We start from the raw sequence: 17,373 nt of genomic DNA, 5'->3' as shown, positions 1-17,373 counted from the left end.
CAGTGATTCTTGCTAGATTTGCGGGGAGGCCGGTTACATCGGGGAGAAGGATCCATTCCGAGTTTTTCAATCAAGAAGGGTTTCGGATTTGGGAATGGATCCAAAGACAAGGTTGGGAGTATCTTTGCTCCCTAGATGTGGTAATCTACCCCGGTTTGGTACAAGAGTTCTATGCCTTCCTCAAGACTGGTTTGGGAGGGCTTGTTTCAGAAGTTCGAGGGGTTCGAATCCGAGTATCCGAGGAGAGCTTGAGTGAGCTACTTCATCTACCCTGCATAGGAGCCACTCCGGAAAGGCCAGAAAACAAAATGAGAGCTCTACAACTGATCATGGAAAATGAGAACTTCGATTTCTCCACGAAGGTAATAGCTAGTTCTCTTTCCGCTGAAATGAGATTACTGCTCAATATGATCAATAGGATTTTGTTTCCAAAGACCGGGAGATTCGATCTCATCACTGAGCGAGATCTAGCAGTGATGGAGTGTATGATTCGAGGGACTCCCCTAAATCTTCCGGCTATGATATTGAGACAGATAAGGAAGGTAATGTGCAGCAACAGGGTATCACTACCTTATGGTATGATACTCACTTTGATATTTAGACAGCAGGGTTTACCTCTCGAGGAGGAGGCATCCAAGAGTCTGCATCACACTGACACGTACACTGCACGGACACTTATACGCATGGGATATGAGAAAGTGAACGGGCAGTGGATTCACACAGGTGCAGGCATTCAGGGTGAGGCACCAGAGGGAGATGCACCAGAGGATGAGGATGAGGAGCCTATGGATCATCCTACTGTACCCTCAGAGGCTGGACCATCGTCATCCGCTCCTCCGACAGATACGGATGACTTCTGGAGCAGGATGACAGAGCTCATGACAGCTCAGGCGAGGACTATTACTGACGGGCTCACGAGCCGATTGGACGCCCGGTTGGATGTCATGTCTGCTGAGATCAGTGATCTGAGGCAGCAGATAGGAGCACTCCGGAGAGAGAGAGAGACACATGGACCATCTGTGCCACAGGCTGCTGAGTCAGAGATATCGGCACAGAGTCATCCAGCTCGTCGTGCTCCACGCCAGACACAGTCTCACCAGGCTCGACCTCCCCTCGCCACGTATGCTAGGAGGATGAGGACTAGATCCCAGCCATTAGATTCTCCCTAGGCTGATCTTAGCGTCTATGTTTAGAGCCTAGGCTAGATATCTAGTTCTCACATGTATCTTGCTTTTCTCCTAAGTATCTTGTTTTTATCTTACGTATCTTTAAATCTTGATTAAGGAACATTGTATCTGTCTTTGTTTTCGACATGAATGTATGAAAATGTTCCTATTTTGATCAATGAAGTTTGAAGTTTATTATTTATTGCATCTTTTCCCATATATATATTTTTGATGATAACAAAAAGGGGGAGAAGAAAAGAAAGAGTATTTAAGAAAAGAAAGAGTATTTAAGAAAAGAAAGAGTATTAAGAAAAGAAAGAGTATTCAATTGAAAGAGCATTTTATTTAAGAAGTAAAGAAAGAGTATTAATTTTGGGAGAAGTAAAGAAATATAACAAAAAGGGGAGAAATAAAGATAAAAGTTATGTAAAGAAAAGAGAAATAAATGGGCAAACAAATTGAAAATCATATAAGAAAGCTTATACATCTAAGGGGGAGCAATTTGTAACAATGAAATTGACTAAATCAAAAATTTCCATCAAAGTTCAGAATTTGGCACATATAAATTCAGAATTTGGCACGCACCTCTCGCACCCCGATACATAACCTGAAACTCAGAGTTTATCTCCAATTTTTGAAGTTTCATTGCTAATGAATTATAAATGAAAGGGGGAGCAATTCAAAAAGTCAAATTGGCAACATTTGAATGATATAGGGGGAGATTTCACAAGTATATATGAAAAGCTGAAATTCAGCAATTTAATCCCTTTTATAAACTGATTTTAAAGACAAGTATCAATAGACTTATACTCTTTATTTTGTAATCATCAAAAAGGGGGAGATTGAGGATGATAGTGTTATTTTGATGATTAACAAGCAATTATCTAGAGTATGCTATAAGTTAAATTGATACTTCATTTATAAGTTCATTACTCTCAGTATATTTGGTTAATTGAAAATAGATACATGACCTTGTTCATTTGAATGAATCTAACCTTGAGAATGCAGCAAAGTGTGGATTGAGTCGACCCAAAGGTTGATTGGGTCGACCCCGGCACATCAAGAAATCATTTGGCACACTCCTGCAAAAATGGCACAAATGAACAGTGAGTTGGGTCGACCCAAGGTAAGCATGAGTCGACCCAACCTTGAAGAACCTCAAAAACACAACTGAAGAATGCTCTCTGGATTTACTGAGAGGGTCGACCCAAACAGTGGTTGAGTCGACCCAAGCTTGAGTCGACCCAAACCCTGAGAGGGTCGACCCAAAGGCAAGACAGAAAGACAGACAGAAATTGGTTCTCTGGAATTACTGAGAGGGTCGACCCAAGAAGAAGTTGAGTCGACCCAAGTGGACTTTGAGTCGACCCAAAGAATGGTTGGGTCGACCCATGGGAAGGAAGGCTGAAATTGAAGTTTCTGTGGTTTCTGAGAGGGTCGACCCAAGGAATGTTTGAATCGACCCAAGGCAAAGTTGGGTCGACCCAAGGACAGGTTGAGCCGACCCAAACACGGGCTGAACAGTAACGGCTAGTTCTGCAACTGTACTTTTTGTCCTTCCCAAGGAGAGTAACGGCTAGTTTTTCAAATCTAACCATTGGGACTTGTCCTAAGAAGGTGGGAAGCTATTTAAAGGGCACTATTCATCAGAGAGAACAACTTTTGAGTGGAATATCAAAGAGTACCCTAGAATACAAAAGTGCCCTAATCTTCTTCATCAAGAGCTTCATTCAAGAATCAAAGAAAGGGATTGAGCAGATTCAAAGAGGCATCAAGAGCTCCATCCCCTTTAAAGAGTGAAGCATCCTTGACAAAGAAGAGCAAAGCGACTTCAAAGCGATAAATACTTTCTAACTCTTCCTTGTAGCTTATATTGTTTCATATGCTCATTTAGGAGTTTGAATCTTTCCTTTTGTTTATTAAACACTTTGTAAAGGTTCGTTGGTGAGCCCGCAAAACCAACAAAGGTTTTTGGTGAACCCGGAAAACCAAAGTGTAAAGGTTAGTTGGTGAGCCCGCAAAACCAACAAAGGTTTTTGGTGAACCCGGAAAACCAAAGTGTATAGGTTCGTTGGTGAGCCCGTAAAACCAACAAAGGTTTTTGGATTGTGAGCCCGGAAAACAATCCAACTGTAATCCGCGAGATTATAGTGAATTCCCAAGGGGACGCTTGGGGAGTGGACGTAGGTGCTAAGGAGAGCACCGAACCACTATATATTGTTGTGTTTGTGTTGTGCTTGTGTTTTCATTTACTCTTGTATCATCTTCTACTCTTGCGTTAGTTTAACTCACTCAAATAGCTTAAGAAAGCATCCACCGCACTTAATTAAGAAAACGTTTAAAGCATCAAAATTTAGAAGAAACCAATTCACCCCCCCTCTTGGCTTGTCACCTTGGGCAACAATATCAAAAGAAGATTTGGTTGGTGTCAGGTTCTGCTAAATCGGGCCGAACTGCCCAATTTGGATAGTGCCAAGCCGACTCGATGCGAAACCGGGTCGATACCGGCCGAGAACCAATCGAACCGGCCGGAAAGGGTTCGAACCGGCCGAAGTCGGTCGATTCAGTGGAGGCCGGTGCCGGTTCGCACCGAGTCAACCTGGTTTCGAACCGGATTGTCACATTATATTGCTGTTGGGAAGGTCCCAGAAGGCCTTCTCAACAACAAATGAAAGCAGCGGACCTTGATTTTCTGCTGTTTTTTCTTCCTAAATAATCAAAAAACTCGCCGATTCAGCAGCTCAGTAGGAAGATACAATCCTAAATCAGGTGTGCTTCCTCTTCTTTATCTCATTCCCTTAATTTTTCTTGGACTTGAAAAAATAGCTCAAAAATTGCAAAATAAGAAAATATCATGCCAAAATTTTTGATTTGGGCTTGATTTTATTTATATTGTAGATCTATGGATGATCTACACGTTGACATAAAAATTTTTAATTTTAGATTATATATAATTTTAAAAATTTAAAATATAATTTTAGATTAAAAATATATTTTTTAAATTAATAAAAAATTAAAAATATAAAATCAGAAACGTATTTAGGGGAATACAACCTACTCTCCATAAAATTTTGGCGTTCATTTATTCAAGTTTCGATGCGATCATGCGGATAGTAGCCTAAGCCTAAATTTTTTTTAAAAAAAGAGAAATAAGTAGCCTTTGATGCATGCCCAAGAGCTTAAAAAAATATATGCAGCATCCATTGTTGGGTTCTATATGGATCTAAAATAAAATTAATTTGTTAAAATATTAATATTTAAATATTATTTTTAAATTCAAAAATAATTAAAAGTATATAAATAATATCAAAAATTATGAAAATTTAGTAGTTCATATTACATAATTCAGAAGTAATTTTTGAGGTAGAAATTATAGTTTTCTAAATTTATGATATTTAAACATATTTTTAAATTTAAAAATTATTAAAAATATTTAAATAAATAAAAAAATTAAAAAATAGTATTATGTATTAGATAAATCAGATATATTTTTTGAGATAAAAAATTATCTTCGTCGTAACGAAATTTTGCTATTTTTAAATAATTGATAAACTGACGTAATTGATGAACGTGCAGGATTGGAGCCATTAAGAAAAAAACCCAGAGCGTGACATTGGTTAGGATCATAGGTAGATGCTCTCGGATCGGCACCATTGAAGGTGCAATTGGTGCAACATAGAGTTCTAGAAAGGAGAAATAACCAGATTGAAGCAGCATTTAGCTAATGGTTACTTCGACGTATCTATGTGCTGGAAATACTTACTAGAGGTTCGGCAGCTGATGAAGAAGCAGTTCGCTGATGTCGAAGCAGCAAAGAGTGGGTTGCCAAGAAGAAGGCAGAGATGGACTGCTGGGCGGTAGAGGTACCTTTTTATTACTCCAGAGAGTCAGAGGAGACATCTGCTCTAGACGACGAAGAGGCACAGATTAGCCTAAATGATCAGTAGCAGTAGGATGAGGTGGCCAGGCAGCTCGATTTGAGCAATAGGATATATCCAGAGTTCAGGAGGACCTCCTCAGTCAAGGAGGTTGTTAGCAGAGGCGGTGGCTGGATTGCATCTATGCTGGAGGCTCTTGGTAGCAAAAAAAAAGTCATCCAGAGATATTCCACCAGGATCAACAATCCATGATTTAGAGCCATATGCCTTTTTCCAGCAGAGATTTGAAGCAGGAGAGAGTTGATTCAATGCTGAAGAAGGATAAAAAGAATAATATGTGACGAGCTATTGGATTCCGGTTCCATTTCAGCCACATCCCAACGAATATAGTAAACAATACGTACTATAGGTCTGTCATGTCCGCCATACAAGCTGCCGATCTCGGTGTAGAACCTCCAGGCTTGAAGGAGATTTACGGTGAACTTCTTGATAGTAATAAGAGAGAGAAATGGATTGCTTCCTACAAGAGCAAGTGGCCCACATATGGACTGATGGTGATCTATAATGGTTGGATCGGTCCTTCCATACAGAACATCAACTTTTTGATATATTGTGATGTGAAGACTTTCTTCCACAAGTCAGTTGATGCTTCTGATCAGGTGCACGACACCGCGTACATCCTCAAACTGATGGAAGAGGTGATTGATCGGATAGGAGAGGAGAATGTTGTGCAGATTATCATTGATAATTATTTTATGATGTGTATCATTTTAAAGCATTAAGATGCATCATTTAAGTTAAACTGAAATTATAAAAATATAAAAAATAAAAAAATCAAAAAATATTAAAAAGCATCAAATTTGACTGAAAATTATTGAAAAAGTTCAAAAAGAGTGATTACCAATTAAATATGTTTGAAAACTAAAATAAATTGGGCATGCCGATTCGTGAACCGGCACGCCCTACCCATACCGGTTCGTTATGGAACCGAACTGGTTCGATACCGAACAATACCAGTCGCCAACTAGTATGGGTCTTGGTACCGACTCGGCGAATCTTGGTTGGTGTTTATTTCATTTACTTTCTATATCACAATATATTGGTATTCTTGCTGTTTTTCATTTAGTGCTAAGGTTGCATACAGGAAACATAAAAAAAATCAAGAATTAAGAGCTAAGGTTGCATGGATGAAGGTTGTGAGAAAGGAATTGAAAAGGATGAAAATGAAGTCAGAGGTGTCCAAAACTAGGAATGCTTGGTGAACTAGAATCCATGGAGCTAATTGTAAGTAGTTGGGACAAGGCTACATGGCTATGCTTTTTGTTAACAGTCAAGAAATATTAGCAGGCATTGGATGAACCTATATAACATTAAGACATGTTGTAACTTTATATTTTTTCCCATTGTGAGCTATACTATTTTATATAATCTTTATTGCTGCAAAACTGCATCCTTCTAACCAAGGTCGAAGGAACCAGTATCGAACATCGTACTAGTTCTCTGGCAGCTCGAGTTGGTACAGGCTGTGCCGGGCCTATATGGACAGAGGGCACGGTACTGTGTGAGAGAGGAAGAGAGAGAGAGAGAAGGGGTAGAGAGGGAGGCCAGCGGAGGCCGTGGCCGGATCCCTATTTCAAACAAAATAGGGGAACCGGCCATGGCTTCGCCTGCCGCAGCCTTCGCTGACCCCCCACGGCCTCCACCGGCCTCCGTCGGCCCTCCACCAGCGTCCCGACCTATTCTTGTCCCTCCCTCCCCCACTCTCTCTCTCTCTTCTTCTCCTTTTCTGGCTTCGGCAACGGGTCTTGTTTCCGTTGCTGGAACTGTACCGGTGAGCCACCGGTATGGCTCAGAACGGCCGGAACTGTCTGGTTCAGGACGGTTCTGCCGACCTTGCTTTTAACCATATTTAGGTTCTAACTTTTCATGCAGTATTTAAATATTAAACTGTAAATTTGATGATTGCTACTATTTAATAGTTTAGAACACAGCTGCTTGTACTCATATTTCATTACATAGAGACTCCTATATTCGTTATAAGTTCCCTATGCTTTATATTTGTCTTTCTTTGCTTTTCTGTTCATATTTTGCAAGGACGTTTTATACATTCACCGATACTATTATAAGTTGGACTGTTTTAACACCCAAAAGAGACAAGCTCTCATTTTGTTGCAAATTGCATGCCTACTTGCCCTTCAAAGAGTCTGTTCTAAGGAGAAGATGAAAGCATTAAGCATTCTTGCCGTTTTTTGAAATGATATTTTACACGTTCCATCCATTTTCTAATTTATGTAAATTTGCAGCCAGGTGATACCAAATATGTTTCTCTTGTTAGCATTGGAGGTGCGAAAGTTATTAGAGGTGGAAATGGCATTGCAGATGATCCTGTTGATGCTTCCCGACTTGAAAAGGTGATGGATGATGTGGTTGCAAGAGGTTTTGGGAATGAACATCAGCCAGATCCAAGGTTGTGGCATATTCATTGCTCTCAAGCACAAAGATCAACTACATTCAAGCCAGTTAAATTGGCTTCTGATATTTTTTTCGTTGTAAATTAATTCAATTTTTGTTGCAGTGAAGGAATTGTTGGAGAAAATTCCAGCTTTACTGTTGAAGTTTCACGCGAAGCGTATGCAAACATGTATGGACCAACTACTGGAGATAAGATACGGCTTGGTGACACCGAGCTATATGCAGAAATTGAAAGGGATTTTGCAGTTTATGGTGATGAATGTGTATTTGGCGGCGGAAAAGTTTTACGTGATGGAATGGGACAGGCTACAGGCTTTCCAACCTCCTCATGCCTAGATACAGTTATCACAAATGCCGTTATCATTGACTACACAGGAATATACAAGGCAGATATTGGTATAAAAGGAGGACTTATTGTTGCTATTGGAAAGGCAGGAAATCCTGATGACATGGATGGTGTGCTGCCAAACATGATTGTGGGGGTAACCTCTTTTCTCATCTCCTTTTTCCCAGCTTATGGGTAATAATAGATCTCATAAATTCAGCATACTTACAAATTGTGGTATCGCTGGTTGCAGGTCAATACTGAAGTTATTGCAGCAGAGGGCATGATTGTGACTGCAGGAGGCATAGATTGTCATATCCACTTCATATGTCCTCAGTTAGCACAAGAGGCAATATCAAGTGGTCAGATCTCCTTTTACTTCCTGAGCATGAAAGTTGACCACTAAGACAAGTACAGGACTAAGCCTATATATCAAAACTTAGATCAATTTCTTTTTTTGATTTTCTTTTTCATTTGCTAAAATTGACTGGTATTTGACAATTGAAATCCTGGAATATAATCCTATGATTTTCACATGCTTCATGGAAGTGTAGCCTTTTTTTCATGACTTTGTCCTTTTGTTTCATTTGATGATTACAAATCCTAGCATTGAATCATCCACACTTAAATAATCTGACAAGGAAACAGCTAAATGCCCTACACTTGAATAATCTGACAAGGAAACAGCTAAATGCCAAGGGTTGATAGGTTGGACCAATTGTTTGATAGTTTGAGGCAATAATGTCTGTATTGAGTGGTTTTACTGGCACAGCCATGAGCTGAATCTGCAAATAAATATCAAGAAAGGCAAAAAAAAAAAAAAGAAAATAAGAAGAGTTCTAAATAAGGATGAATGGCTAACCCACTGGCCAAAATTTGCATTGTTTGGACTAGGGTGCAGGGTCAATCCTTCAAACAATTTTAAATATTGCCAGGCTAAGCCCAATCCTATGCATCCCTAGCTCCGATAATTAATTGTCTGTACTCTGTAGAAAAATTCCTTATATGATAACTATTATTAAGATATCTTTGGTCGCTGAATTTACTGACGCTGGATTTCCAACCCCCCCCCACCCAAAAAAAAAAAATAAATAATTCATTTGTCTAACAAAATTTCAGTTTACCATGTATAGTTTAGAACAAATGGTTTTTTGGCCTTTTGGCTTATTTTATGTTTTGCATGTTTTGGATTGGTCAATGATAGAGAATTTATAGAAGTAATGGATATGCAGATTTTTAACAATTATCTATTAAATGCATTCTAAATGAACTCTGCTGGATTTATTTCACTGAAAAACTGGACAACTTGATATCATGTATAGGTATCACGACACTGGTGGGAGGTGGGACAGGACCAGCAGATGGAACTCGTGCAACTACATGTACTCCTGCACCGTTTCACATGCAATTGATGCTGCAGTCAACTGATGATTTGCCAATCAATATTGGCTTCACAGGCAAGGTATCATTATTTTTTTGTAAAGTTATAAAATGCGCTATTTTTTGTGCCATTGATTTCTTTCTGTTAGAGCCAATTTTAGAGTGTATACGCTATCTTATTCTTTATTGTACAAGTTTTACTGCATCTGACACGATGGATTTGATAGGCTTTGTTACTTCACTGAGACTTGAGTAGTGTTGTTTTGACGATTTTGTGTTCATTGTTTATATTCGTTTTTATCTGTTCATTGTTTATATTCGTTTTTATCTGAAGTTCTGCAATACATCACCAGTGTAAGCACCGATTGACATGTTTTATAACATATTCACTAATATTCATCCATTCTGACTGATCATTCTTCCTGATGAATTGACCAGGGTAACAGTGCAAAACCAGATGGGTTAATTGAGATCATAAAATCAGGGGCAATGGGTCTGAAACTGCATGAAGACTGGGGAAGCACCCCTGCTGCAATAGACAATTGTTTAACAGTTGCAGAAGCTTTTGATATCCAAGTAACTGACTTGTTCTTTTCCTTCCAATTCATGCGAGTGTGGCCAGGCCTCATTTCTGACTCTTGTTTAATTTGACCAGGTCAATATCCACACAGACACCTTGAATGAATCGGGATGTGTGGAACACACAATTGCTGCATTTAAGGATAGGACAATACATACTTATCACAGGTAACCATGTTCCAGAATTTGGTAACATTGTTTATCAAATTACATAGAATACTTATCTATATTATAGATGCTACCTCATTGATTTCAAGAGGTGTACATTTCACTGTTTTTGTACTATTTTTCTGCTTCTGTTGCACTTTAAATTACTTTATGTTATAAATGAATATATTAATAGTGTGATAAGGAGGTGCCAGGGAGGAAAATTAAAATGCCTCACAGTGAGTGCCACATACAATCACAAAAGCTACCCACAAAATAGAGCAATTTTGTAGCCCTGATTGTACAAACATGCTTACCAAAGAAATAACCTTTTTTTGATGCGCCTAATGCTGAATATGCTCTCACCCCATAAATCTAAAGCTTCTCTAGAATGGTCTGCAATTTGCGAATTTGCCCAACCAATACACCCCTACGGAGCATCAGTATGGTGCATACCTTGGGACCCTACCAATACAGTACATTATGCCCTGTATCAGGCGGTACAATCCGAGATTGCAATATGTATATTTTAACTCTATACAACTAATATCATCAGGACCCTCCAATATATGCAAAAAAGAAAATATGCAATGCTAGCTTTGTACAGATCTCAAGTTTCTCTCTTAATCTACTCTTTGCGAGCTATTTTGAGTTGGTATCTCATAGTCTTGTAAACAGTGAAGGTGCAGGTGGTGGTCATGCTCCTGATATCATTAAAGTATGTGGTGTAAAAAATGTCTTGCCCTCATCAACAAATCCAACTCGACCTTTTACTTCGAATACTGTAGATGAGCACCTCGACATGCTGGTATGATGGATCTTATTACTGTCACTAGATATTGCTTAGAATTCACCTCTAAAATGAAGATGAACTCTTGTAGTTGGTTTGTCATCACCTTGATAAGGACATTAGAGAAGATGTAGCATTTGCTGAGTCTCGGATCCGGGCAGAAACAATTGCGGCCGAAGACATTTTGCATGATATGGGGGCCATCAGTATCATAGCTTCTGATTCACAAGCTATGGGTCGTGTTGGTGAGGTTTGTGAAGTCCCCGCCCCCATTTGCTTATTGATATACTTCGCGTCTTTTGCAAATGATAGCTTGTACTATTTGCTCATGTTGCCATGAGAAGAAAAGTTGGTATGGTGAAGTAATGCAATGAAATAAGTTGAACACGCTTAAAATAAGCCTTTGGCTACCCGATGTTATACTATCTATATGTATACACACACATGTGCATACATACGTATAGGCATACATATGTACATATATCAAGGTACGCTGTCTCGATATCGGGCTCCGTATCGGTGCCACACTATTACTATGTCGATACAGTACAAGAATGGTTTGGTGTACCGAGTTTCGCTACGCCCCCCGTGCCGTGTACCGGTATGGTAATGGTATGCTCCGTACCATCCAGTTCGGTACGATACGACAAACCTTGACATATATAGACTGTGCTCCTCTCGAGAGGAGTAGCTATCTACTCCTCTTAGGTCAAAAATAAATGATTGGACAGATAAATTGAAAATCCACATGATTGATCATGATCTACACCAACAAAAACGTCTAGAATCCAAAAATCACATATTTTGGTAGTATCTAACCTTTACATCAAGTGGGTGCAAAAATGTACGGTTACAATGATATAAAACCATTTGTGTATGCGTATGCATAAATACATACATACACCCCCCCCCACCAACACACACACACACAAATTTATGTATATGTACGTATGTATTATATTATATATATACACATACATATATATGTGTGTGTGTGCATGTCTAAGCATTAAAATATATTGACTTTCAATCTATGCATGTTTTAACATGTGTAGACCATGATCAGAGCTGGATTCTCAATCTAAATATTTTATCATATATTTTAGCATACTAGCAAAAATGGAAACTATCCATTTTTGCGTCTACTTTATTCGTAAGTTAGAGAGCATCAAAACACATAATTTTTTATTTATAAGCATTTTTAGTAGTATCGATCATAATTAATGACGCGAATCTTCAATTTGGATGCCAATAATTGATTTTGGATATGAAGGAATAGATACACTCTTTTCTCAAGAGGAGCGGAGTCCATCCCTATATATACACTATATGATCAACATAATCATCTATGGAAAATTTCAGACAATTTGCACTTCTTTTTTTTATGTGTGTTCTTTTATTCCCATGAAACTTTTGGTGTTCGTAGATTAAGGATTTGCCCTATATATATTGAACCACGAGGTGCAATGAATCTTCTTAAAGATGTGAATAAAATCTGTTGATAACAATAATGGAGTGGGAGAATCAAAGAAATGCTTAAGTTGTAAGAAACAAGAGTGGGCATAAATGGTGCTGACTATATCTGTTTCATTTCCATATTCGTGTTTATGAAGCTGAATACAGGTGCATTATATATTAGTCCGCATCAACAAATGCACATACATGAAATTTAGTCCATTCGTAAATCTGGATCTAGATGTAAAATAAAATTCAAATAGAGTTACCAATAAACCTCTTTGGCTGATTTCTGTTAATTATAAGCCCAGCCTGTATGTCTGGCATAAATGTTACGTAGTTCTTTCTTTCTTTCTTTCCACACATGGTCTAGAACTTCATCAAGACATTAGGGATGTCTACTGTCATGGTGATATCTGTTTCTGTTATTGTGTTTTGATTGTGAATTCCTTCAAGGTTTAAGTTGCCTCCCTGTTCTTGTCAGGTGATTACTCGGACTTGGCAAACTGCTCATAAGATGAAGATGCAACGAGGAAGATCAATTGAATTCAGTGGGTCCGACAATGATAACTTCAGAATCAAGCGGTACATAGCAAAATATACTATAAATCCAGCCATAGCCAATGGGTTTTCTAACTACGTTGGTTCCATTGAGGTAAGTTTGATTTCTAAGTTTTCATTGTGCGGGGATAATTCAAGTGTCATGCTATAATCCCTATTGGTGGGGTCTAAAACATAACCAGACCAAGAGTCAAAAGCAAAAGAAAAAAACAAAATTTGATTGTTTTACCAATACCATTCGTCTTATCTTCCAAATTACAATGATAACTCAAATAGTTTATGAAGTCCTCAATTATACATGAATATCCAAAGAGTTCCATATATTTGACATTCATGCATGGTTTTCAAAGAGGTATTTCAAGCACTTCCAAAACATAAGGTTCAAGGTTTCATGCAAAGGTTTCCAATAATACTAATATTTCCCTACAAACGTGGCAGTAGTCCATAATTGTGAATGCACATAAATTTCAAAGATATCCAAGTGTTTCAATGTCATATCATTATCTTGCTTGATCCAAATTACATTTATACAAAGAACATTTAGCGAGAACAACGGTTGAAATTTTAGTTTCGATGTTGTGTTAATGGCTAATAATACCATGACATATTGTAACAAGCATGACACTTGACAAGAGAGCACTGGCATGGATGTATGCTAGTGATGGTACACATCTCATGCCAACCTGTGCTTGTGTAGGCACCACATTGGCTCGACACAATCTGGACCGACAGTCTGAACCTCTAAGCATTTGATAGGGAAACAGGCACTTTATTTCAAAGAAGTGTTTCACAATGTAGAATGTATAGTTCACAAGATATTTTGCAGCAAATTAACATAAAAATATATTTTAGAAATATGTAGCTAAAACATACTAGTTAGGTTGAGGTTACTTACCAAACACATTAAGTCTACAAGAGCCCTTTTACCCAAAACACAATCCTCTCTAATACCTAACAATTATAAACAATCTACGCATCAAAACGTAGCTTCTAGAGTCCTTTAATAGGCCCAAGTACCCTATTAAAACCATTTTTTCCCTTAATCCAATTAACCTTCATAAGTCCATGCGAGACAGAAATTTCACAATTAACAATGTGAAACTCCAAAAGTTATGGAACCTAGTGGAAAACATTTTAAATAAATAGGAGAGTTGATTTATCTTTGGCCAAATCTAGCAGTCTTGATGGATTCCATCAATATTAGGCTTTGGCTTTCCCTATAGAAAATTTTGTCCATCATTATCAAATTCTTTAGTAAAATTTATAATATTAGTATTCTTGCAATCCCTAGAGCACGATATTCCAAGATTATAGGATATATCGCCAGAAACTCACTAGCAATGATTTGCAATATAAATAAAGAGGTGGCTTTTCCCAACCGCAAATTTGCATTATTTCACTAATTTAAATGTACTAGAGTTGGGGTCTACATCAATCCGGCCTGCAGCTAGAAGTCGAGGCCTCAAATCCAACTTTCTCTTGTCCAATGTGGTGGTCTTTTCTCCCTACACACTAAAACCTATATTAGGGTTAGATTGAGGGGAATAAAAACCACAATAGAGAGGGAGAAAGAGGAATCCCAGATTCAAGAATAGAAGGAATGGGAGAAGAGATGGGAGGAAGAGGGTGGATTGGGAGAGATGGATAGAAGTGGGTGGTTGTGGGTGGTGAGCAAGATAGAGGAGAAGAGTGAGATAGAGAGATGAGGGAGCGGAGGAAGCCAACGGGAAGGTTGTCGGGTGATGGCAACACTCAGGAGACAAATGTGGTGGTGAGGTGAGGGCACATGGGTGGAAGAGATGAAGAAGGGAAGGGGGCGAGAGGTGGGGTGCATGTGAAGCAAGGCGATGGGAGGGTTGCCCATGTGAGACAAAGGGGAGAAGGGGCTCGGGAGCAAATAGGCTGGGTCCAATCCCATCTAGGTTGAACCCAGTCGACTTATGTTCAAGGTTCATTGGCCTTGGGCGGCCTGATTCAAGCCAAAGGCATTACACCAAAAATTCCTATTTAGGTTACTTATGATGCTATTTCAACCGAATAAGATATTCTAATCTAGCATATTAAGGCCTTTTTTGGCTGGTTGATTACTTTTAACCTGATAATACCCATGTTTGTGAGAAGGGGAGAGGAGAGGTAGCATGGAGAGGGAAATATTGTCAGATCGAGAGAAATTGAGAAACCTACGACCCTTGAATTTTCAGATATTAGATTTCATTAAAAAGATGATTATCTTCTCCCTAAATTTGAGGGATTTCAAGTCCAAGAGCCTGTCTGCATCAGCCAGTTTTCTCTCGTTTCCTACATTGTCTCCCATCTTTCTACAAAGGCACCTACCATCACAGGATAATAATTTTTCGACATCAGACAACATTGAAATGTGTAGGTTGTGAATGGCTAGCACATACTAGCTTGGCATGTCATACTGTACTGTATAGCCTCTTGAAGGATATAAGACTACAGATGGAAAATAATATTTAATGTAAGTCAAGATAACTTTCAAATGAAACACCATGCATGGAAAAACAACACGTGAATTCTCAAGCAAAGTTGCTTACAAGTGTTGGGAAATCTAATTTATTTGTTCTATAGAATATATTCTTCTCTCTACCCCCACCTCTCTCTCTCTCTCTCTCTCTCCCCAATATGATATAGCCTCTTGGTTAGGATATCGAGTTTAGAGGCTCTAAGATCTAAGCAATTGACTTTTGCTTGTGAACAGGTAGAGAAATTTGCTGATCTTGTCATCTGGAAACCTTCATTCTTTGGTGCAAAACCAGAAATGGTGATCAAAGGTGGTGTGATTGCATGGGCTAATATGGGCGATCCAAATGCTAGCATTCCTACACCAGAACCGGTAAATTTATTTTTCTTCTTTGTTATTATGATGTTTATGAAACGACAGTCTCCTTTGCTAGTTAATTTGTATACCATGCGCTAAAAGCACACTCCAATTTTTCATATAATTGGACCTACCACATGATAGGTGGCAAACTTATTTTTTTTTCTTTTTGATGACGTGTAGCAGATGATTCTTTGCAGACTCGCACATCCACTTTGAGATGATATTAATGTTGGGGCTTCTCTTTCCATTTTCTTAGATCTTTATATCACAAAATTGATGTGATTGTTAATACAGGTGATGATGAGGCCAATGTTTGGTGCATTTGGGAAAGCTGCGAGCTCCAACTCAATTGCTTTTATGAGCAAGGCAAGCTATCTGACTTGCCATTTTTTTTTAAAAAAAAATAAACTTCATGTACAAGTTTACAATTTTTCACATAGACAAGAATACAGAATTGATTCCAACAAGGAAACCAACACTAGTGGTCTGTTCCGTGCTCCCTGACAATGGCATCAAGTGGGAAATCTAATGCTCTCCCATTTCCAAAGGGGCACTTCAACAATAAGTCATGGAAAACCTCTCACCTTTACCTGATGAGAAAATTGTTCAAAGAGTTTTGTTTCCTGCCAAGAGTTTTGTTGTTTTCTTCTGACTACCTTGACATATACCAATAGTTGAATATTTTATGCCACCTTAACTTGCAAAGAGAAGTTCTAGTAGGTTGACCGAGTAGGGCATCCAAGGTTGCCTGCATTGCCAAACTTGCACATGAAGTCTCAAACATGCTTAGCTCAGTGTGTTTGAACCTGGCTCTTCTTTCCCACAAAGCAAACAACCATAGGCCAATGAGAGTTTCTTCAAATTTACTCTCTCCAAAGAAAAGATTTTATCCAGACAAATAAACATTTGCACCTTAGGCAATAGCACCTGATTGCTATGTCATTTTGGCCATCGCCTGCCTTAGGACTCTGTCCAGGAGAAAAGCTTCTCTTGTTTTCTCAATCAACTGAACTCCCAGTAATCTGTGCATGACATGACCTTATCTGAATTTTGCTATTGATGCCAGGTTGCAAAAGATTTGGGCATCGCAAATGAGTATGGCCTCAAAAAAAGGGTGGAGGCTGTTGGTAACGTGCGTGGCTTGACAAAGCTAGACATGAAGCTCAACGATGCACTGCCCAAGATCGACGTTGACCCTGAGACATACACGGTGACAGCCAATGGCGAAGCTCTCAAATGCGAACCAGCATCCTCTGTCCCTCTATCTCGAAATTACTTCCTCTTCTAGCTGCATGTGGAGTTGGTGGTCCCAAACACCAGTAAATCATGATGAAACGAATATCACATAATGCCTTTGTTGTATACTATAACAGGCAGCTCTCTGTGCTGATTTGCTGAGCTCAGCCATTGCGAATACTAGATTTGCCTTTTTCTTTTATGTTGAGAGTATTTTGGTTCCCATCAGCATGAATTTTTGACTACTTTCTGAAGAATGGGATGGATCTGGATAACAACAGTGTCTGTTGATTTCCTTGGATACTTGGGTTCTAAGCTGGTCCAACCACTCGTGTGTAGGTTGAACTGCGTGCAGCTTAGGTGGTAATTAACTGTAACTGTTTGGCATGATCGATGATTAATAGTGGCTAAATCCAATGATCTAGAAGTCTTTCACATGTGTCTAGAATGATTTCCAAGTATTTGTTTTGAAGCTGAAAAGTTGTTAGATTCTGGGAGCTAGCCATCATTCCAAGAATATCATGGGGTGTTCTTGCTTGAGG

The 17,373-nt window shown here is 38.8% G+C and overlaps 1 protein-coding gene across 5 annotated transcripts in view; it reads left to right on the top strand.

The window, feature by feature from the left end:
- URE (urease) overlaps nucleotides 1–17,109 on the top strand; it is a 44,416-nt gene extending 27,307 nt beyond the window's left edge. For all 5 annotated transcript variants that reach the window (XM_039133756.3, XM_008809333.6, XM_089930181.1 and 2 more), the window contains 12 exons: nucleotides 7,348–7,511; nucleotides 7,620–7,998; nucleotides 8,095–8,203; nucleotides 9,164–9,303; nucleotides 9,660–9,797; nucleotides 9,877–9,968; nucleotides 10,626–10,755; nucleotides 10,829–10,987; nucleotides 12,677–12,847; nucleotides 15,473–15,607; nucleotides 15,890–15,961; nucleotides 16,662–17,109. In XM_039133756.3, coding sequence (XP_038989684.3) covers nucleotides 7,348–7,511; nucleotides 7,620–7,998; nucleotides 8,095–8,203; nucleotides 9,164–9,303; nucleotides 9,660–9,797; nucleotides 9,877–9,968; nucleotides 10,626–10,755; nucleotides 10,829–10,987; nucleotides 12,677–12,847; nucleotides 15,473–15,607; nucleotides 15,890–15,961; nucleotides 16,662–16,883 — 1,911 coding nt within the window. In that variant the 3' untranslated portion in view covers nucleotides 16,884–17,109. The remainder of the gene's footprint in view (nucleotides 1–7,347; nucleotides 7,512–7,619; nucleotides 7,999–8,094; nucleotides 8,204–9,163; nucleotides 9,304–9,659; nucleotides 9,798–9,876; nucleotides 9,969–10,625; nucleotides 10,756–10,828; nucleotides 10,988–12,676; nucleotides 12,848–15,472; nucleotides 15,608–15,889; nucleotides 15,962–16,661) is intronic.
- Nucleotides 17,110–17,373: the final 264 nt, after the last annotated feature.

Source organism: Phoenix dactylifera, chromosome 4 (genome assembly GCF_051530095.1).
Source record: "Phoenix dactylifera cultivar Ajwa chromosome 4, Ajwa_hap1_PhDact_Kaust_v1.1, whole genome shotgun sequence".
NCBI classification, from domain to species: domain Eukaryota; kingdom Viridiplantae; phylum Streptophyta; class Magnoliopsida; order Arecales; family Arecaceae; genus Phoenix; species Phoenix dactylifera.
This window is presented reverse-complemented; position numbering and strand designations above follow the sequence as displayed.